We start from the raw sequence: 22197 nt of genomic DNA on the forward strand, positions 1-22197 counted from the left end.
AACTAATAGAAGAGCTATTGAATAGTTTCATGTTTCTGAGGATTGCCATGTTGCTGGTATAGTGGTCGCTATCCTTCTAAAATGAGAAAATGCTGCTGTCTAGTTTTTAATGTAACATAGAATCCCTGATTTTTTTTTTCATGCCCCATTCCATCGTAAACCAAAGATTGACTGCATTTCTCACTGAAGTGAGTAGTAACATTTATTGCATTGCCTAAAAGGGACAGCTTGTGGATAAAGTTAAAAAAAATGCTTAGATGTGATAAATCTGGTTCATCTTCCTCCCTCTGTGATTCAGTTCAGCAGGACTTTGTGCAGTATAGCATCTAAAAATTTCCCAGGCGACATAACTCCTCCCCTATCCTGCAGTTCCTTAAAGGTTGTGTTTAAAGGCATAAAACAAACTTTTCAAAAAAAAAGTGTCCATATGCATCTTTAAGACAAAACTTACTGAGCCCTGTTAATGGTATGACTTTTCATGGGTAGGAAGGAGGCAGTTGCATCACTGTGGGTTTCAGCTCTAATTATGCTGGATTAACTTAGGTAGGTAATTGTAAATTAATTTTATAATTGCCAAATTGTTAATTTTACAATTACCAACTAGCACACTTAATAAAAAAATGAAGCATAGTTTCTCATTAACCAAGATACTACACTTTTTACATATTAACAAATTCAAGTTTTGCTTTACAAAAAAAAAAATTGTAGCTCGTTGTGGGTTTACCAAACTTCTTATACTTCACAAAGTTTGTAGTAAACTCTTACGTTAAGCATATCACCCTTACTTGCCCTCGCATTTAGCTGATTTTCTTTCTCACCACCAGGCCCCAAGCCTTTTACATAATTTGTTTTCAACACTTCATCTTAATGTGGACTTGTCCCCCACTCCTTATTTCCAAATGGACATATGTCTGGATGTCAGTCTGAGACCAGCTACAACTCTAGCATCTTTCTCAGTGGCTCTGATGCTCTCAGCCCCAGACTGGCTCTCTAGCAGCAGCTCTGCATGTATCATTCAGTCAGCAGGGACATCTTCCTTTCTCCAAGTCAGAGGTTTTCTGTCCAGCAACAGCTCTGCACTTCTTTTCAGTCACTGAGTATACCCTCCCCACACTTAGTCCTAGGTGTTTTCTCTGTCTCTCTCTCTCTCTCTCTCTCTCTCTCTCTAGTAACTTCCTGTTCCTTGTAAAGTGGAAGGGACATTATGCAAGAGTAGTGTCCTTCCTCCTACCATCTGGGCATGTCTAAGTAAAGTTTTCATATGTTCTATACCAACTTCTAGGGGATATTATTACTTCACATTGTACATGACTTGGTTGGGGCTCCATGCATTCATTTCTGAGTTGAACAGAAATAGTTTCCTGTGTGACCCTCTTACCTCCCCATTTTTGGCTTTGATGTAAGTTATGGTAATATTTGATATTACATTTTATATGGAGGCTGCTATGGGCAAATGTTGACATTGGCCTGTGCTATTGCTAGCATATTCCTTCCAGGACATTTTTATCCTCAGTCCGAGTTGAATGGAACATTTCTCTTGTGACGCTCACTAGCCAGCAACTCAGTCAATGACTCGCTCCTTTTCTGCTTTGATTTGGTAGTGTCAAATGCAGGACTTTTATTGGACCATCCTCTCAATATTGCAGCTGATACTGATGTTTTCAGCTTTAATCCTTTCGTAAGCTTTGATCTCCAAGACTCTAGGGCTGAATGTCTTCTTGAACCCAAATTTGGTGCCTAGGCTGTTGCACCTGTCTTCAGTGCTGATTCAAGAGCTGAGTGGCTTGGCATTGAGGAAGTCATTCTCTCTGGGTGCCACTTCAAATTTAGGATGTTAGCACAAAGTGTACTATGAAGCTGAGCTTGTAAATACCAAAACCCTTTTGACATTTTACTGTGGTCAATGCTGGATACTGTTTATTGCCAAGGCGACTTTTCAGAGTCTGGATCTTTTGGCACTGATGGCATTTTCAGAGTCCAAATTTCTTGTCACAGAGGTTGAAGAGGTTTCTTTGACTTAACCTTTTTGCTCCTTTCCTCTACCCTGAGATTGCATTGTAATTGTGTAAAAAAAATGTCATCAGTCACTGAAATGAATTTAGTATTGTTGTCCTTTGGGGAACCTGAAAACTTTTATCCAAGTCCAATTTTCTCACTAGTCTTATCCTGAGGTACTGTTTTGATATTATTTTTCCTGCCCCTATCTTAGCTAATCCTCCTTTGGCCAGCAACTGAATCTTCAAACCTGCTTTTGAGGACAGTATTGATTTTTTTTGTTTGTTTTATTTTATTAGTTATTTCTGTGCAAAGCTGGTATGTTTCTCAGCTCTCTTCTTGCCCAGTGGTTACTAAGAGTAAGTATTGACTAGGTTGCCTTTTGGTTATGATCCTTTTGCTTGCTGACTATGTACTATCCACTCTGCCTTTGTCCTTCACAGGCAATGTGTGTACTCTAGGGCTTTACCTCACAACCTGTCACTATATTCATATCTTACAAGGAGTGCTACTTTACATGTAACATATGCCACTCTTTTCTTGTCTTATGGGCAGGTGTTCTTCCTTAGTCTTTGCCTGGATAGTACAGTTGTGTAAAATCTTACCATTACAGTAGATGTCTTTCTCTTTACTGTTGCAGTATTCTTTACAATAGGGATCCCCTGCCAGGGGCAGCTCGATATCAGGCCAGTGTACCAAAGCCTTTTGGTTATAAAGGGTACACTATATGCCACATGTATACTTCCTGTGCACGGCAGAGTGCATAAAGGTGGCATCTGGACATAATCATCCTCAGAAATGAAAAAAAACAGTAGGAATGGCAGTCCAAGGGTATAAGTAAGAAGCACATCCAGAAGGAAGAAGGACAAGGGGGAGGAAGGAGGGAGCGAACACTGCAACAGTGAAGAGAAGGACATCTACTGTTATGGTAAGATTTTACTGTATTATGTCCTTCTATACCACTGTTGCAGTTTTCTTTACAATACGGAGAATGCAAAAGCTCGCGAAGATGATTGGTAGGAGGATGGGCCAGCAATGCCATCTAGGAAGCCATAGAGAATGGCCCTGGCAAAGCCAGCTGTAGCCCTAAAGATCACATCCAACTTATAGTGCTTACTAACGGTATGCACAAAATTCCAGGTTGCTGCCGCAAGAGTAGAATTAGTATCCAAACCCTTGAAGAAAGCACAAGAAGAAGCCACAGCCATAGTGGAGTGAGCCTTAACAGAAGAAGGAAGGCTTTTCCCATGGAAAGAATAGCAAAAAGAAATGGCTTATATATCCAAGAATAAATGGTTTGCTTGGAAACTGCCAAACCTAAAGACCTAGGATGAAAAGAAACAAAAAGCTGTTCAGATTTACAAAAAGCTTTAATCTTATCCAAATAATGTCTGAGTTGTCTTTGCAAATCCAGGGTGTGCAAAACCTTCTCACTAGCAGACTGCAGAGAAGGGAAAAAAGTGGGCAAATGAATAGACTGATTAAGAGACAACTAATTAACCACCTTGGGCACAAAAGAAGGATTGGTACGAGGAGACACCCTGTCCTTATGGAAAACCTAAAAAAGAGGGACAGCAATAAGGGCTTGCAGCTCAGACACCCATCTGGCAGAAGTAAGGGCCAAAAGGAGAACAGTCTTCCAAGAATAATGCTGTTAGGAAGCTGAAGCAGCAGGCTCAAAAGGAGTCTGGGTCATTTTTCCTAAAAGAAAATTAAGGTCACAGGAAGGAGGGACAGGCCTGCTGGGGAAGCTTGATGTGAAGGACACCTTTAAGAAACTGTTTAGCCTCAAATCTAGAGGTTAAAGGCAGACAAGCAGAAATAGCTGATAGGTGGGCCTTAATAAAAGAATATGCTAACCCAGCATTGAGCAATTCACAGAAATAAGAGAGAACCAAAGAAACATCCACAATAAGTGGATCCAGGTTAATGAGAAAGACACCAAATGGAAAACCTGTTCATTTGGATAAGTGAGATTCTCTAGTAGTGGGTTTTCTAGCCTCCTGCAGGACCTGTAGCACGTCCTCAGAAAGAAGGTGTCTGTAGGGGATGAAAATCCTATCATCCACAATGTCAGTTAAGGTGGGGATGAATGAGAGATCCCTCGTCTTATGTGAGTATTTCCACCCTGTGAGGTAACTTGTGATGATTGCCATTGGCAAGATACAGATGAAGAGGGAAACAATGGTGTCTGGGCCAAAAGAGAGTCACCAGCAAGTTTTTAGGAGCATCCTGTTTTATCTTGCACAGGACTTTTGGAATGAGAGGAAGGGGAGGGAAGGCATAAAGAAACATCCACTTGCAAGAAAGAGAGAGGCTGTCTGCCTTCCAGGACACAGAGCATGGAACTCTGGTACAAAATAGAGGAAGTCTTCTGTTCAGAGGGGAGGCAAATAGATCTGCTTGAGTACACCACTGGTGGACAATGTCCAGAAATGCATCCCTGTGAAGCATCCACTCTTGGGATAGTATTACAGACCTGCTCAGAGAATCTGTCACTATGTTCTGATTTGAGGGAATGTAAAGTGCCTGAAGGGTCACCTGATATTGGATAGCCAGCTCCCAAACCTGAAGGTCTAACATGTATTGGAGATAAGACCTTGCCCTCCCTTGTTTGTTGACATACCACATCACTGGCAATTGTCTGTGATAATTTTGAGGGCCCTGAAAGAAAAAGAGAATGAAAAGCGTGAAGAGCCAGCAGAGGAACTCTCATCTCTTTGACACTGATTTAGTCTTTCTTTTGTTAAAGCATTCAAAGGCCTTGTACCTTCAGAGGGCAGAAGGAGAGGACCCCCATCCCACATCTGAGACATCTGTGAAAAGTTCCTGAGAGGGGATTGGAGGTTGAAAAGGAAGCACTGGGTTGAAGGACAGCTGATGAATCTACCACTGAAGTTTACACTTGAGGCATGGAAATAGAGGAACTAGGAAATCTAAAGGATGAGAATGGTGAAGCCAATCTGACTTAAAAAAAAAACAAACAAACACTGAAGCTTTCTCATGTGGAGCTTGGCTAGAGGGGGAGCATAGGAGTGGTGGAAGCCATGTAACCCAGAGCTCTCAGAAATTCCCTGGCTGTGATTAAAGCCAGAGGAAGAAGGGATTGAAAGAGAGCAATGAGAGTTAAGTCCTTGGGAGGGGCAGGGATGCCAGCATTGGAACAGCCTGGATCCTGCAACCCAGAAAAACATGATCTGAGAAGAAACCAGGAATGACTTCTGGAAATTCACAGTAAACCCCAGGCTTTGCAAGAGAGAGAAATGGTAAAGTGTAGAGGAGGCCTGGATAAGCAGGTCATCCAGGTAAGGAAAGACCTTGGACTACAAAAAGCAATTACAGGAGTGAGACATTTGATGAAGACCCTTAGGGCAGTAGAGAAGCTAAAGGACAAAGCAGGGAACTAAAAATGCCAGGAAACAACAGAGAAATGTAAAAACTTCCTGAAAAAGGGGATGAGTATGTATGTATGTATATATGTATGTATAAATAAATAAGCATCCTTGGGATCCAGGGAAACTAGAAAAGCCTTAGGATGTAGCAGAGGAAACAAAAAGGTGTTTAGCTGAGAAAGATCCGGAATGGGTCTCCAGGTGCTTTCTCTCCTGGGGACCAAACATTCTGGAGTAAAACCCCTTCCCCCTGTGAGGAGTTGTAATTTCTTGACTTGTTCCTTGAGCCCCCTGAAGCACCTCTGGAAAAAAGAGCATTTGTTTCTGAGGAGGCTGATGAATGCTTAAAAAGGGGGGGGGGGATTTCCAGACCATGTAATAACCCTGGTGAGTTATGGAAAGAACCCGAGAGTCTTGGGTGACCTTTACCCAAATAGGAGTGGAAAGATGCAGAGAAAGAGGAATGTGACTGAGAAGAACAGGATAGTCAGACATCACCTGGTTTGTCAGGAAAAGGAAGCTTTTGAGTAGAAAGAGTTTGGGTAGCCTTAGTAGGGGAGCCCTTTTACACCCGTTTTTTTACCTTTGGGGTAGGGCGAGACTGTCTACACACAAAGGTGCACTTATTAGGATAATTCCTCTGAAACTTAAGCACAGGGGAAACAAAAATATGCTTCAAATCCTTTAAAGCCTTACCCTTTTCTTGCATGGACTTAAACAACTCTGCAGCAGCAGCACCAAACAAATGCTAATTATCCAGAGGAGCACCCATCAGTTTAGCATTGATATCATCAGGCAAAGGCTGAAGTCAGAGCCAGGAATACCTCCTCAAAACAGATCCAGAAGCAGCATCCGTAGATGAAGCATCAGCTGCATTTAATGGAATAGTGAGCTACTTGGGAGTATGTCCCTAGCAAAGCAAAAGCCGAGCCCTTCCCTTCAGAATCAGGGACATCAGAAGTAGCCTGACAGGCTTGAGAGAGAAGAGCCAAAACATATCTAATCATGTGTTAACAGCTCTAAAGACTAGAGTAGCAGAAGTGTACACTTTCTTATCTAGTCACTCCATGGTTCTGTTATCCTTAGTCAGATGGCAGCAGTTTAGTGGAAGGCAACAATTTGGAAGGCTTATTAAAAGCCACAGACACCACAGAGGGGTTAGCAGAGGGACAATTATAAAGAAACTTGCAGTCTACCTGCACTTTAAACCCTATCAGGCTTTTTGGGAGCAGGAGGGTGTCAAGAGCCTTAGAAGCCATAGAAAAAGGCATCCAGCAAAGCTGTGAAAACGCGAGGAACAGCAGAGGGCCTAGAAGACGGCATCTGTAGAAGCTCATTGTACCTCTTCTGAACATCAGACACCTGAGCACAGTCCCATTTGAAAAATTTCATCATTCTAGAAACAGTATTACCAAATGAAATCTCCTCAAAAGGAGAGTCAGGACTGATGGAGTCTTCTTGCTCAGAACCATAGTCAATTGGCAAAGGAATTTGGGAGGAATAAGTCAACCAGTCTTCATCAGAATCAGCAGCATCCTCCTCAGAAGAATCCTGCTCCTTGGGACTCTTAAGAGGGGTGGAAGACTTGGGGGGACAAGGAACAGAAACACCCTGCTGAGGCTTGAGAGCGAAGGTTTACCATTCACTCTAAGAATCTTTTGGAGTAAGTGAAATACGTTTACTTTTTTGTTTGTTTTTGAGTGTGATGTCAGTCTTGAAAAATTTTGATGGCTCTGACCCCCAACAGCACTCAGTAATGTTAATCGGAAAATATTCCCTTACTAAAATTTAAGGAACACCCCTAGGTTCTTCAGTAATAAACAGCCTCTCTTCCCCTGTACATCCAAAGCTGATGTCTACAAAACCTCCATGGACATGCATGGCATCAGGTCCATGCCAGCCTCTGAAGCTGTTTCAGCAGAGGAATCCAAGAAAGAAACCAGACTATCCTCTGGGCTTTCACTAGCCTCAAGAGAGCAGTCGTATGGAGTGGTACAGCTGAAGAATCAGACTGGAATTTCTTGGTCTTTTTCTTCGCAGACAGCTGGCACTTGGGCCTGGAAGATCCTTCCATGGTATCCTTAGCCAACCATTTAAGTTGTTGGTTCTCAAGGTGAATCACAAGGGAAGAAAGTTGACTCTGCGATGTCTTGGGGACAAAGGACTGACAAATCTCGTAAGACGTGTGGTCATGGGAAATGCCTAAATAGAACAGCAAACACTGCTTGTGACTATCTTTATGGAGAATCTGTCTCCTGCACTGACATATCCCCTTTCTGGATGAAATGAAACCCAACAACCAAAAATAAGGCAAGCATAGGATAATAAAACCAAATACCATTCAGGCTCATGGTTGAAGATGGCATTCAGACTGGCAGCAAAGATGTTCTTAGGATGGTATTTCTGGACATCAGCTTTATGCTCTACACCATCTGCAGGAAGCGTATGTGTAATGTATGGCATGCCCTTTACAATCAAAAGGCTGTGGTATACTGGCCAGATGTTGGGCTGCCCTTGGCAGGAGCTCCCTATTGTAAGAATACTGCAGCAGTGATATGGAAGGAAATCTACTGTTATCCTCCTATTTTTCCTGTACAGAGGACACCTCTACTCTGTAGGTAGGTGGCTTTTAGTTGTACTTGCCTCTCAGCCATATTCTGACTTATTCTACATGGGTGCTACTTTGCATGCTAAATGTGTCCCTCCCCTGGTACCCTGCAGGCAGATATCCCTGCTTTTAGGTTTTGGCCGGGGCCTATAGCATAACATATTCTACAGTTTTCCAGAACCTTTCATCCTCCCTTTTGTCCTGTATTGAGGGTGATTCTCTTCTGCAGACATATGGATCCTGTGACATACTCTTCAGTTTATTAAAAAAACTCTCATTCTTCTTCCTGTAATGAATGAATGAGGTTAGGTCCAGCTGTAGGGTTTTGCTTAGGGTTATTATTTTTTCCACATCTATGAAATACCTTATATAGTTATATAGATATATTTTTTTCTTTTATGCATGTTTCTGTATACTGCTTACCCTGATTTTTTTTCTTATGCAAGGTTTAAGTGTGATTGTTGGAGTTTTCAAGACCGGAAAAACAAACTAGCGAAAACCACTGCAAATTCAAAAACCAAGAACTTGACTCAGGCCAGTCCAAAACGTAAAAAACATGAAAAACAACAAATTTTATTAAGCCACTGTAAAAGCTTTTCGTTAGTACCTTGCACTAACTTCTTCAGACAAGCAAAACATTCACACCATTACAAGTGAGTTTAAATACCAGCATTGAAACACTTAACCACGCCCCTTGCTCTCCTTTTAGCTCCTTAAAGGTACAGATCACAGCTAACTAAGGTGCATTTGCAATTCTCTATTAACATAATAAAAATTCATACACCGAGACTGTAATAATAACAGGCTTTGAAACTGAAAGAAAAAAGCCCAATATTTTGATTATTAAACTATATAAAGAAGATAAATATGTAAAATATATAAAATAACATAAAAATAATGATGTTCAACCTACAGCATAAATACTAATAATGGTAGCACGACGCTTCCTAATCAAAAATTACCTATGCAAACATTGTATCTTGCCTTCTTTCAAGTAGAATAACTAATATAATGAATATAATAAATATAATAATTAATACATACTGTCCCAAGTATCTAAATAACTAGAACAGCTACCCAAGAAAAATAATAATATAATATTAATCATATCTCACTGAATAATAAAAATAATGAAAAATATAGAAATATAAAATATGATATGTAACATATAATATAATATAACATAACATATAATATAACATAACATAAATTTAGGCTACTCAGTATAGGTTTAATACTGTCATTAAATAAAACAGGTCTAAAAATGATCGTATCTCGACCTAAAATACTAAATAATAAAATATGAATCAATAATATATATTGTAAAATAATGATCATAATGTATAATCATAAAAATAACTGATAATTATTAACCCTCCACCACTGTCAAGTAATAAAAAGTTATGAAACCATTAATTTGTCGACTCACATTTTTCATTTTTTGACTCTCATTTTAAAAAATTATGAGAATATACAGCTCGTCACCTCTTCAAACTTTTAAGTTTTAAAAAACAACTAATGGATAACGAGCTGTTGAGACCAGGGGGGCAATATGCTTCCAATCTTAATTGCCAAAGAAGCTCTTTGCATTCTAATCTATATGTCTCAGGTCCATAAGAATTGGTATTATACAGTTGATCTATAACCATAAATGTAAACTCATGGTTTGGGTTGTTCTGAATGTGCATAGCCAAAGCATTGTCTATTTTCATTCTTCTTATGGCATACAAATGCTCATACATTCTTTCTTGGAGTTTCCTCACAATCTTGCCAATGTAAAAATTGGGGCATGATGAACATTGAGCAAGGTATACCACTTGGGTACTGGAATAACTGAAACGTCCCCTGGATGAGGAATTTCCTGTTCTTAACTGTAAAGGCTGTACATGCCTGGACAAATCTGTCAAAAAATATATAAAACAAAAAATTTACAATATATATTATTGATTCATATTTTATTATTTAGTATTTTAGGTTGAGATACAATAATTTTTAGACCTGTTTTATTTAATGACAGTATTAAACCTATACTGAGTAGCCTAAATTTATGTTATGTTATATTATAATGTGAGAGTGTTCAATCTCACCGTTTGTTCTTACACACGGGTTCGGAGCCCATCCTCGGCTCCGAGTCGGCCGCATAGCAAAGCTTTGCATCTTAGAGAAGCTCGAGACCAGGCTATATCCCACAATCCACCCTGCCATTACTCAGATGTAGTTTGCCGCTGCAACGGATCACATCGTTAAGAGAGCTCGGACCAGAGAAAATGTTGTTGTTCAGATAAGATAGTTATTATTTTTACTTAAAAGTTCTTATAGTTATTGGAAATTTAGTTTTTGATCATACTATAGTGTGTGTGTGTGTGTGTTTTTGTAGTTAGTTCTGTCATTTTTTTTCATAGGTTTCCCTTTGGGGCCTACCTCTTCTATAACTTATAGCTATATATATTTTTTTCTCTTACTTATAGACTAGTGTTAAACTTTTCACAGTAAAAGTGTATTTTGCTGATTATGTCTGAAAAAGCCAAGTCTGGTTTTAAAAGGTGTCAGTGTGGGCAGAAAATGTCCATCACTGACGACCACACTTCCTGCGTCTACTGTCTTGGCCCTCTCCACTTGCAAGAGGATTGCTCTATATGCCATTTCTTCAGTGGGAGGGTCATGACAGATAGACTCAGGAAACTTATAGACAGGGGACTTCTTAAGCCTGCTTTCCAGGAGGCTTTGGACAAGTCTGACCAGACTTCTAAGTCCTCGAAGGGGTCGAAGATGTCGGAGCCCATGTCATCGGCTCCGAGTTCATCTTCTAAAGTTCGTTCGCTGGTTCCACAGACTTCGGGGCCGAGCGTCAAACGTTTATCTTTCACTGAGCCCCAGGTCTTGGAACCGGTGTCGGAGCTACTGCCACCTTCGACCCAATCTTCCAGACCATTATCCGATACTGATGTGGATCATATCGTGCAGAAACTTATGGAGAACACAGCCCTTTCCAAGTTGATTGCAGTTTCCTCCCAATTGATGTCGAAACTAGAAGGACTCCCTTTATCTCCAATAGGTCCTCCTTCAAGACGCATCCAGTCTTCGGAGCCGGGAGAGGATGAGCCGATGATAGTGGAGCCCTCTGTGCCAAAACCGTCCATTGCACGATTGACACCATTGACCTCGACTCCTTCGGAACCTATAGGTGAGTCACGGAGTTGTCGATCTCTCCTTGGTTCCGGGACCGAGAGTCGTACCGACCTTTCGGTGGCGACTCTCCCTCTCGGGGCCTCGGCGCAGATTGGCTCGGCTCCGTCCTCGGGGTCGAGACCCATGGGCCCCATGTCTGGAATTCTTCCATGTTCTTCGGAACCGGGGGAGTCCTCAACCCGAGGTTCAGGGGTTTTTGACCTTATGAGGAAGGTTTTGTCTACACAGACAACCACTTCATCGGAGGAGTCTTCTCCCTCCCCTAAGAAGCCGCTCTCTGTTTCTGTTCCCACGACACATCCAAAGCGTAGAGCACCATTGCCTCAGCCACCCCCAGAGGGTGCCCCCTGTTCCTCGGAGGCCTCACCGGAATCCCCTCCGATGAGGTTCCGAGGAAAAGACTGTGCAAGAGGAGGCACTTGGATTCCCCGCAAGAATCTCTAGCATCTGACACTGACTTGGAGAAGTCAGAGGGGTCCCCAAAATCCCCCTCTGAGGATGTCTCATTTGTGGACATCTTGGAGGTTTTAAAACAGAGGGGTGATTGGCAGTCCCTAGCCCCCACTGAGGATAAGTCGGTGTTGCTGAAGGCTTTTGGTGCTCAACCTTCTACCCCCTGGGTTACTCCGCCCTTTGATGAATTAATGGATTTGATTGCTTGAAGGGCGTGGGGACACCAGACACAGTGGAACCGGTCCCTCGAAAACCAAGCAAGTTTATTACCGCTCCCCAGGACAAGACTTATCTCACCAAAGGAGTTCCGGTTGACGCTATGGTGGTGGCTGCAGCCACTAAAAAGGAGATGTCTGAGTCTTCCTCTTCTGTTCATCCTCCTAATAAGGATTCTAGGACTATGGACAGATACGGGAAGCACGTTTTTAGTTCAGCAACTTTTTCCATGCGTTCGCTAAACTATTTGACACACTTTACACGTCTACAGAGGGATCTCATCAAGGAGCTGAGAGATACCCTCCAGGGTAACACAGATGCTGCTGTTTCAGATAAGTTAAAAGCACAGCTCAACACCCTTACCTCCATAGTGAACTCGTCTATGAGGCTCATCTCTTATGTGGCTGAAGGGTTGAGTAGAGCTGCAGCTTCAGCGATTGCTCTACGAAGACAATCCTGGATGCGGCTGTGCTCATTTGCGGAAGCCTTCAAGTCTTCCTTCGCCAACGCCCCCTTTGATGGTGCCACTCTTTTTGGGCCCAAAGTGAAAGAGACACTAACTCGGTGTGAGCAAGAAGGAAAGACTCTGTCTGCTGTTGGAGTCCGTTTTCCGCTCCATCTAGACCGTACCCCAAAGGGCAACGAGGTGGAAAAATGTGGTTCCATAAAACTCAGGGATCTTTCCAGGCCACACAGAGTGACCCCCCCCCCCCCAGAGGCAGAGGGGGGGGGGCAGAAATGGAAGACGTCACCCCGGCGGCAGAGGGGGTCGCAGAACCAAGGCGACAGGGATCCTATCCCTGGTAAGCCTTTCCAGCACTCCTGAACAGGGGCCCGACTGTCCTGCTCTGGAGGCAGTCGGGGGTCGCTTGGCTTTATACCCACAGGCCTGGCTAACTCTCACCTCAAACTCCTGGGTAAAAAGCATTGTAACCAGAGGAAACAAAATCCCCTTCATGTCAACTCCACCCCAACAAAGAAGGTTTTCAGATGTGCCACCCCATCTGCGAGGCCCAGCAGCAATAGAAATTTCAAAGCTGCTCAAAAAAAGAGGCATTCAGCCAGTCCCGGCGGACCAAAAAGGATCCGGAACTTACTCAAGGTTCTTTTTAGTTCCAAAAAAGACAGGGGACTGGAGACCCATTTTGGATCTCAGCAATCTCAATACCTTCGTGAAGAAGGAAAAGTTCCGGATGGTCACGCTTCAATCGATCCTTCCATTTTTGCAGAAGGACGACTGAATGTGCTCGATAGATCTCAAGGACGCGTACTACCACATCAAGATGGCCAGACCGTCCAGAGATCACCTGCGCTTCCGGCTGGGAGCCAGTCATTTTCAGTTTCGAGCCCTGCCCTTTGGGCTCACCTCAGCCCCCAGGGTATTCACCAAATGCATGGCAGTGGTAGCGTCTCACTTGAGATGTCTAGGATTCCGGGTGTTTCCCTATCTGGACGACTGGCTCCTCACCACCGAGCGTCGCCTCATACAAGCCAGAGAATGTACAGTCAACCTTTGTTCCCACCTAGGGATTTCCATAAACTTCGAAAAATCTGCCTTACTGCCCTCACAGCATATTTCATTCATCGAAGCAGACCTAGATACACGCTTAACACTGGTAAAGCTCCCTCCAGTAAGGGCTTCATCCCTCAAGGAACAGGTTCTTCTTCTACTGCAAAGCAGGAAAGCCCCGGCCAAACTGGTGTTGAAGGTTCTGGGACTCATGGCAGCGTCCCTGATTGCAGTTCCTATGGGGAGATTGCACATGAGGCTCCTCCAATGGCTGCTGTTCATGCAGTGGTCATTCCAGCAGTTACCCCTAACGCACGAGATTCTGATAACAGATTCTTGCAAGCGAGACCTCTCATGGTGGGTGTTCAGTCAGGATCTCACTATGGGTCGTCCATTTGTTCTACCGAATCCGACGGTCACGATAACTACGGACGCTTCCCTGATTGGGTGGGGGGGACTATTTCAGGGAAGAACAGTCCAATGGGAATGGTCCAACATGGAGTACAACCTGCACATAAATGTTCTGGAAATGAGGGCGGTGTTCTTGGCGTTGCAACACTTTCAAACCCTCCTACCTCTAGGAACAATAGCAGTTCAGACAGACAACATGTCTGTAGTCTGGTACATAAACAAACAAGGGGGAACCAGATCTTACCCATTATGCAGAGAGGCCATGAGAATTTGGCAATGGGCAGAGTCCACGGGTCGCTTTCTGATAGCAACGCACATCCCGGGGTCATCCAACGTCATTGCGGACAGGTTGAGCAGAGCCATCCTGTTACCTCACGAGTGGTCTCTCAAATTACAGGTGGCAGAAAGAATTTTCTGCAGATGGGGCCAGCCTTGCTGCGATCTATTCGCCTCCCCGATGAATACCAAATGCAGAAGCTATTTTGCCCTTCTACCCCCTCCAGGGGATGTCCCCAGGGACGCACTGATACACGATTGGCCCCCGGGTCCCCTATATGCATTTCCACCTACCCCCTTGATTCCCAAATTTCTTTAGAAAGCCATGAACCTGGAAAGGACAATTATACTCATAGCCCCATTCTGGCCTCAACAGATATGGTTCCCCTTTCTTCGAGCCCACCAAACAGAGGAACCGTGGATCCTGGATCCAGTACCAGATCTACTGACACTTTCGTCGAGAGTTCCTCACCCGTCTCTTCTATCCCTCAAACTAGCAGCTTGGCTACTCCACTTCCCCGCCTAGCCATGTCTGATCTACTTTCTCCAGCAGTTCAACGCATTTTGGTTGCCTCTCATAAGGCTTCCACTACAAAACTCTACAGGAGTAAATGGAAACGCTTTGTGTACTGGGCATCTAGCCAACACTTGGACCCCCTGGTAGCTCCTTTACATAAAGTTCTAGAATTTCTATCCATCCTTTTCCACAAAGGAGCCTCTACTTCCACACTAAGAGTACAGTTGGCGGCCATATCCAACTTCCATGTTGGTGAGGACGGTTCTTCTATTATGTCCCACAGGCTTTGTAAGGCCTTTATGAAAGGTTCTTTCCATCTTCGACCGCCCGTCAGAGACCCTTTATTCCCATGGAATTTAAATTTGTTATTGTTGCAACTAATGTTGCCACCCTTCGAACCAGCTTCTTCTTGCCTCCTGAAGTTTTTGTCGTGGAAGACTCTTTTTCTTGTAGCGGTTACTTCAGCTCGAAGAGTGTCAGAGCTGCAAGCACTATCAATCAAACCACCTTACTTAATTTTCCACCCAGATAGAGTTTCCTTACGAACAAACCCGTCTTTCCTTCCTAAGGTATCTTCTGTCATAAATATTAATCAGTCCAGTGAACTCCCTACTTTTTTCAAGAACCATACCAGCAAGTTGGAATATATGCTGCACAAGTTAGATGTCCACAGACAGCTAAGATTTTATTTGGACAGGACTAAGGATTACAGAAAAACAGATCAACTTTTTGTTGCATTTGCAGACAATAAAAAGGGCATGGCAGTTACAAAACGTACACTTTCTAAATGGCTTACTGATTGTATAGCTTTTGTGTATTCTAAGTCGAATCAGGCCTTGCCCACCAAACCTAAGGGCCATTCTACTAGATCCATTTCCACTTCCTTGGCTCATGCAGCTCGCCTGCCTTTGGACACGATTTGTGCAGCAGCCACGTGGTCTAAACCACATACTTTCATCGCTCATTATAGAGTTGACAAAGCCTCCAAAGACAGGACATCTTTTGGTTCCACTGTGCTCAGGAACATTCTTCCATGAGTCACTCGGGGTGACGGAGCTAGGTACGCTACCCGTGTGTAAGAACAAACGGCGAGATTGAACACTCTCACATAAAGAAGTTATGTTCTTACCATAACGTTCCATGTGGAGTGTTCATCTCGCCTTTGTTCTTACATTCCCCCCCTTCCCTCCCTCACGTGTTTGGAAGAACGAGTGGGACTAGAGTCTGGTCCACATGCCTTAACCTCTTCCGGGTATATTGCCTCTTACCTCATGGGGTATATTTCGTTGCCCTTTAGTTAATTTATCAGTGAGATAGTGTCTCTGAATTTTTGTGGCTGTTTGTAGCCTTAGCACCTCAGGTTTATGGTTGGTCTGGTTTGCTTGCAAACTAGATCTGAGTAATGGCAGGGAGGATTGTGGGATATAGCCTGGTCTCGAGCTTCTCTAAGATGCAAAGCTTTGCTATACGGCCGACTCGGAGCCGAGGATCGGCTCTGAACCCGTGTGTAAGAACAAAGGCGAGATGAACACTCCACATGGAACGTTATGGTAAGAACATAACTTCTTTTTATATGTTACATGTCATATTTTATATTTCTATATTTTTCATTATTTTTATTATTCAGTGAGATATGATTAATATATTATTCTTGGGTAGCTGTTCTAGTTATTTAGATACTTAGGACAGTATGTATTAATTATTATATTTATTATATTCATTATATTAGTTATTCTACTTGAAAGCAGGCAAGATACAATGTTTGCATAGGTAATTTTTGATTAGGAAGGCGTCATGCTACCATTATTAGTATTTATGCTGTAGGTTGAACATCGTTATTTTTATGTTGTTTTATATATTTTACATATTTATCTTCTTTTTATAGTTTAATAATCAAAATATTGGGCTTTTTTCTTTCAATTTCAAAGCCAGTTATTACAGTCTCAGTGTATGAATTTTTATTATGTTAAGAGAGAATTGCAAATGCACCTTAGTTAGCTGTGATGTGTACCTTTAAGGAGCTAAAAGGAGAGCAAGGGGCGTGGCTAAGTGTTTCAATGCTGGTATTTAAACTCACTTGTAATGGTGTGAATGTTTTGCTTGTCTGAAGAAGTTAGTGCAAGGTACTAACGAAAAGCTTTTACAGTGGCTTAATAAAATTTGTTGTTTTTCATATTTTTTATGTTTTGGACTGGCCTGAGTCGAGTTCTTGGCTTTTGAATTTGCGGTGGTTTTCGCTAGTTTGATTGCTGGAGTTTATCAGGGTGACCTCCACCACCACTGCTTTATTTCACTACTGTTGAACACTCCTCTGATTTCTCATACTGTTATTTCCACCTTTCAGAGATGGCTGCAGTTTGCTGTCATGTTCCTTGAGCCAGAGTGGCATGTGACTACTTTTACTTTGACCCTTCAGGGACACCTTTACTGGTAGTAATCCCACATTAAAGTTGTCCATGCTGTCTTCTTGCACTCTAATCTTGTTCATTGCATACAGCAGTGGTTGCCATCCATATAGTCCTCTTCTTTTCAGTTTTGAGGAATGTTGTTCAGCTCCTTACATGAGATATCCTGCAAGACCCATTTCCTGCCTGCTACAGTAAAATCTTATAATTCGGCCTTTATTCCTTTCATAAGAGGTCTTAAACCTGTAGGTTCTTGAAGTCTAATATCACAGTACACTTCCCGGTTCATCTTTTCTGAAGTGTCTCCCTTTAAAGGCAAAGTTCTAGACAGAACTCATATGTATCCATGCTTAGATCTGAAATTTACCTCCCTTCCTTCTGGAGTTTACCCAGAAAAGGTTGAGTTGAGGGTTTTTCAGGTACTACCTCAGTCCATTTACATAGTTATAACCTGGTTGGTGGTTGACTGGGGTCAGACAGTGATGTATCCATAGCAATTTATCTTTTTTGCACTTTGTTAATCTTCTGCAACTTAATCCGTTCAGAGTTTGAAACATCAGTCCATAGCATCTGGATTTTCTGGCAGAGTCATTTAAGTAATATTTAGGGCTTAGGTTGAGCAAAAGCTTCCTTCCTTCTCCACTGCCTAGACTTTGTTTTATTATTAAGTTTCTGTGCCCTGTGAATTTGTCTGGTACATTCAGAGTATGTACATCTTCAACCGTTTAATTTTCCTTAGTAAATTTTTTGGCCATTCCCAATGCTTACCTTGTCTTCAACCTAGATAGTCTGTGGCATATGCCACTGCTGTCTCATTGAAAATTTTGTTGGCTAATATTTTGGGGAGAGCTGTGTACTTCATGGCTTTCAGAAGTTTTGAGTTGAAGAGCTGTCTGCTGTCCTCATTGTTACACAGCTTATTTGTGAATTTCTGTAGTTTTCTCTCTTGTAACTAGTTTTGTTCATGTTCTTTTCTGTTTGTTCTGGGCAGTGTACTCCACTCCATTTAAAAAACTTTACATTTTATCATTCTATGCTTCATTTGTAGGAAAGGGAGTGTTAACCTTGTGGCTGTTGACCCATAAAATTTTGCTTTTATCATTATATTTACAATGTAGTTTCTTGTGATATTATCCGAGGTGTAAACCTGCTTATGTCAGGCTGTTGACTCACATATGCCCAATGTCTTTTAGTTAATTTGATGCTGGCTTACCAGAATTTTCTTCACTGAAGGGTTTTTCTGTCACTGGCCTTGCACCATACATTGCATTAAAGCCCAGACAGATTCTATTGCTGTTTCCCTAAAGATTGTTTTTAGCCTAATGTCTCTTAGTCACTCTCTTTAATTTTCATATTCCTCTTTGTTTTTGAAGACTGTTGTTGCTGGCTTGTTAATTTTTCTTACTTTAGCCCAAGACTAATTCAGTTTCTGTCATGCTGTTGGAGGGTGTATTGGTGATGTATTTTGCTCTTTTCTTGGTGTGCTTGCTAGATGTCTGTTAACTCTCAAGGTCCACTGTTGCTGACCTCATACCTCACTCACATTTGGCTTATTTTTTCTGGGGCTGAACAGCATACTGTTTTTAGGCTGTCCACTGTTGTCACATCTATCATCAGAGCATAAGATTTTACCTTCACAGTTCCCGCTCTTCATCCAGGGGTACTGTATATCCCCCTAGTAATCACATTACTCTCACCCTGACAGTGTAATATAAACCGAATCTTCATCCTTGGGCTTGGAGTCTACTCTACTAGTCCCCTCTTGCCATATTTTTGAGCAAGTGTTAGTATTAGTTATTATCTAGCTGAAATGTCTCCAGTTCAGGTCTTTATGGAGATGTTATCTTTTGAGACATCCTTTGCTGTGATCTATCCAACGTGTAATGTTTGTAAAGTCCCATAGGGGTAGAGGAAGATAGAGTTGTCCTACCACATATGAAAGATTTATACTTCAATGATGTTTAGGATCAGGTGTATCATCCTCTATCACACAATCCCCCCCCCTGCCATTTTGGTAGGGGCTTGGAAGTTTCTGCAGAGAGCTTTTGTCTTCTTCCATGGTTTCTTCCTTTATTGTGCTCTACATGAGAGACCTGGAGAGAGGTCCTTCTGTGCACAGAATTGTTGGAAAAGAAAATGAGTTTGGTGATTCCAGAGAACTGCCAGCTTTGAGTCCTACAGGTAGAAAATGATTGACCTGGCTGTATATATATCTGTCATTATGCTTGCTTGACTTTTGTATAGCTTACTTTTCAGTTAAAATAAAAGTGCTTTGATTTTACAGATGGGAATATATGCATGAACCTGATAGAAACTCGAGAGAAGGCAAAATGCTGGATATCTTACGTCATCCAAGAGACTGGCTGCATTGACGAAAATCACTGGGATGTTGCGTGTTGGCAAGCAAAAAACAAGAATCTTTGTCAGTATCCCAGCATTAGCTGCTAGTACTGCAAAACCACCTACTACTGTTAATTCAGTCTTGAAAATGTATCTTTCAAGGGATATCTCAGAGCATCTATAGTGCCTTTGTATTTGCTGATGTTTTACTAGATTTTTGTAAACAGTTTATGGTCAAGAATTAATTGGCGCAAGGAAGTGTGAGACATATTTCTAGTCATTAAAAATGACTACTGTAATGTTCCTTTTCATGTTACCTCACTAACAACACTGAATGTTAAAGATTATTTGAACCCAAATTGTGAATTTAAACTTATTGCTAAATTTTTTAGTGCTGGAAGGTCTGTGGTTGATAAAATTCATTTATTTCAAATATATTTTGTAATAAATTACAATATGTCAATGCATTATCCAAGATCAGTGTATTTAGAATCATGTTTTTGTCTAATTTATATATCAATAAAAGATGAATAATCTTTGTTATATGAAGGTTCCTTGGAATGCCTTTTTCGAAATGCAGCTATTTAGGGTTATTGCTTTATTCAAGGAATGCTGTGCACATTACATGACAAAGGTGTATTTCATTCTGATTTAGTTTGGTGATTATGCTTACCAGAAGGCCAATATCATCTCCTATAGATCCATGCACCAGAGGAAATAGTCTATTCATATATCTTTTGTAGGTGCTGCTACAAGCAGGTGCCATTGTTAGTAACTTTGTTGCATCTTGGATGGGAAATCTTGTTTAATGTAACCGGCAGGGAGCTATTTGAAGTGTGAATGATTGATGTCCTTCAAGGATGCATCTGCAGTCATAACGTATGGGTTGTCCTGCCTCAGGCAGCCCTTCGGTCGGCCGGATTCCAAAGTCTGGGTCTGGCCTCGGCTGATGTCGCACTTTCCCCGACGTCAGAGCTTCTGGGGTATAAAAGCATCAGCCGACGCCATTTTCCTCAGTCTTTCTTGCCACGCGGTGCCCGAAGCAGAAGCTGTTCGCAAGCGCCGGTCGGTCAGATCCAGAGATTTCAGCTACCAAAGACTTCGAAAAAAGCTAAGTACCCCGTTGGGGACTCTTTCTTGCCTCAGCCGATGTCAGACAAAGTAAATAATTGTTTAACTTGTGGGAAACAAATACCTCATAAGGATTTCCATTCTTACTGCCTTCCTTGCTTAGGCCCAGACCACGACGTATCACCTTGTTTAGCCTGTGCCTCCTTCAACCGACGGACTGTTAGATGTCGGTCGGAGTTTGTAGAAGAATTTTTTGGAAACGCATTTGCTTATAAGATGCCGTCGGAAACTCCCGACTTCGCATGTGGTCAAAAACCGCAAGGAAAAGGACCGACACTCGCGGCTGAAACAGAGTCCATGGTTCTTCCTTCTACCGACACCATACCTCCGACCACCGAGGCCAGAGAAGCCCCGGTTGAGTCGGCTTCAGAACTCCCCACTGAAGCTAGTGTTCAGGAATTGTCCGACACCATACCTTTGGACATCTCTACCCCTGCACGTGGGGCAGCTAGGCCCCCAGCTTCAATGTCTATTAAGGCCTTCTCCAGGGCTAAAGCTGCCAAACTTTCTAAAGCTTTGCCTGCCAAATCTACATCCCAGAGGCCTTCATCTAGTTCACAGATTCTCAGTCTTGCTGAGGATCTTATATCCTTAATTAGGGGTTCCCAACCTCACCCAGACAGGGCCTCCCAACCTCCACCAGACAAAAGGCCCAGGACTGAACCCTCTGAACCTCACTCCTCAGATTACTCCACGGATGGATCTGATTTGTCAGACCACCTGGTTGGCAGGCTGCCACTGACGGCCCCTGTAGGAACCCTTTGATTGACCTCTGCCTCCTCACCTTATGAGGATTCAGATGCAGAAGAATCTATCCCTTCAGCCTCCCCCCCTGAGGAATTTTCTTTTGGGGAGACTTTGCACTCCATGAGAGAGCACTTTCAATGGCAGGGTCAAGATTTCTCTGATTCTAGAAAAAGATTAAGGACTTTTTTGCATTTGCCCCAGCATAGGCCCTTAGCTATACCTCCTGTACTAACTGTAATTGATGATGTGTACAATGATGTCAGTACTGCTCCTGATTCTCTTCCTCCGGCCCCCGCCAAACCTGACAGATATTACAGGGTGCCGGATTCTCACTTCCACCTGTATAAAGCTCATGCTGCAGACCCAGAAACTATTTCTCAGGGCCCAAAAGGGGTTGCAGCCACTACTGCCAAAAACCCCCTACCCTCTGAAAGGGAATCTAGAGCATTAGAGAGATGGGGGAAAAAGGTTTATACATCTGCTACTCTTTCTGCCAGGGCATTAAACTGTCAATTCCATATGATACAATACCAAGAATTTTTGTTAGATCAACTGAATAAGAAGCTTCCTTCTCCTGAACCTTTAGACCATAAATCCCTTCAGGAATTGGTACACAACTCACAACAGGTCAGTAATCATTTTTTAAAATGTGGCTATGATGCACTGGAGGCTTCATTTAGATCAGCTATGACTGGGGCAGTAATTTGTAGGCATGCCTGGCTGAAGGAGCAATCTTTGCCAGACCATGTCAAGGCTAAACTCCTCGATGCTCCAATGGAGAAACAAAATTTATTTGGCTCCCCTGCACAGGAGATTCTAAAGAAGGTTGAAGAAAAAGCAAAATCTGTGCAAACAGTTAAAGATTTCCTGCAAGTTCAACCTCCGAGGTTCAGCAGAAACTGGCCTAGAAAGAATTGGTCCTTTCCAGACACCTCCAGAGCGCAGAGAGGCAGGAACAGACGCCCTAGAGGCAGAGGTCAATCAAAGGGTTCCTACAGGGGCCGTCA

General features: G+C 42.6%; 1 protein-coding gene across 1 annotated transcript in view; it reads left to right on the forward strand.

Annotated features, from left to right (window-relative positions):
* CPOX (coproporphyrinogen oxidase) overlaps positions 1-19855 on the forward strand; it is a 342309-nt gene extending 322454 nt beyond the window's left edge. The window contains exon 7 of the mRNA XM_044072354.1: positions 19257-19855. Within this exon, the coding sequence (XP_043928289.1) occupies positions 19257-19344 (88 nt within the window). The 3' untranslated portion in view covers positions 19345-19855. The remainder of the gene's footprint in view (positions 1-19256) is intronic.
* The last annotated feature ends 2342 nt before the right edge of the window (positions 19856-22197 follow it).

This window comes from Protopterus annectens, chromosome 5.part0 (assembly GCF_019279795.1).
Source record: "Protopterus annectens isolate FY-2018-M chromosome 5.part0, PAN1.0, whole genome shotgun sequence".
NCBI classification, from domain to species: domain Eukaryota; kingdom Metazoa; phylum Chordata; order Ceratodontiformes; family Protopteridae; genus Protopterus; species Protopterus annectens.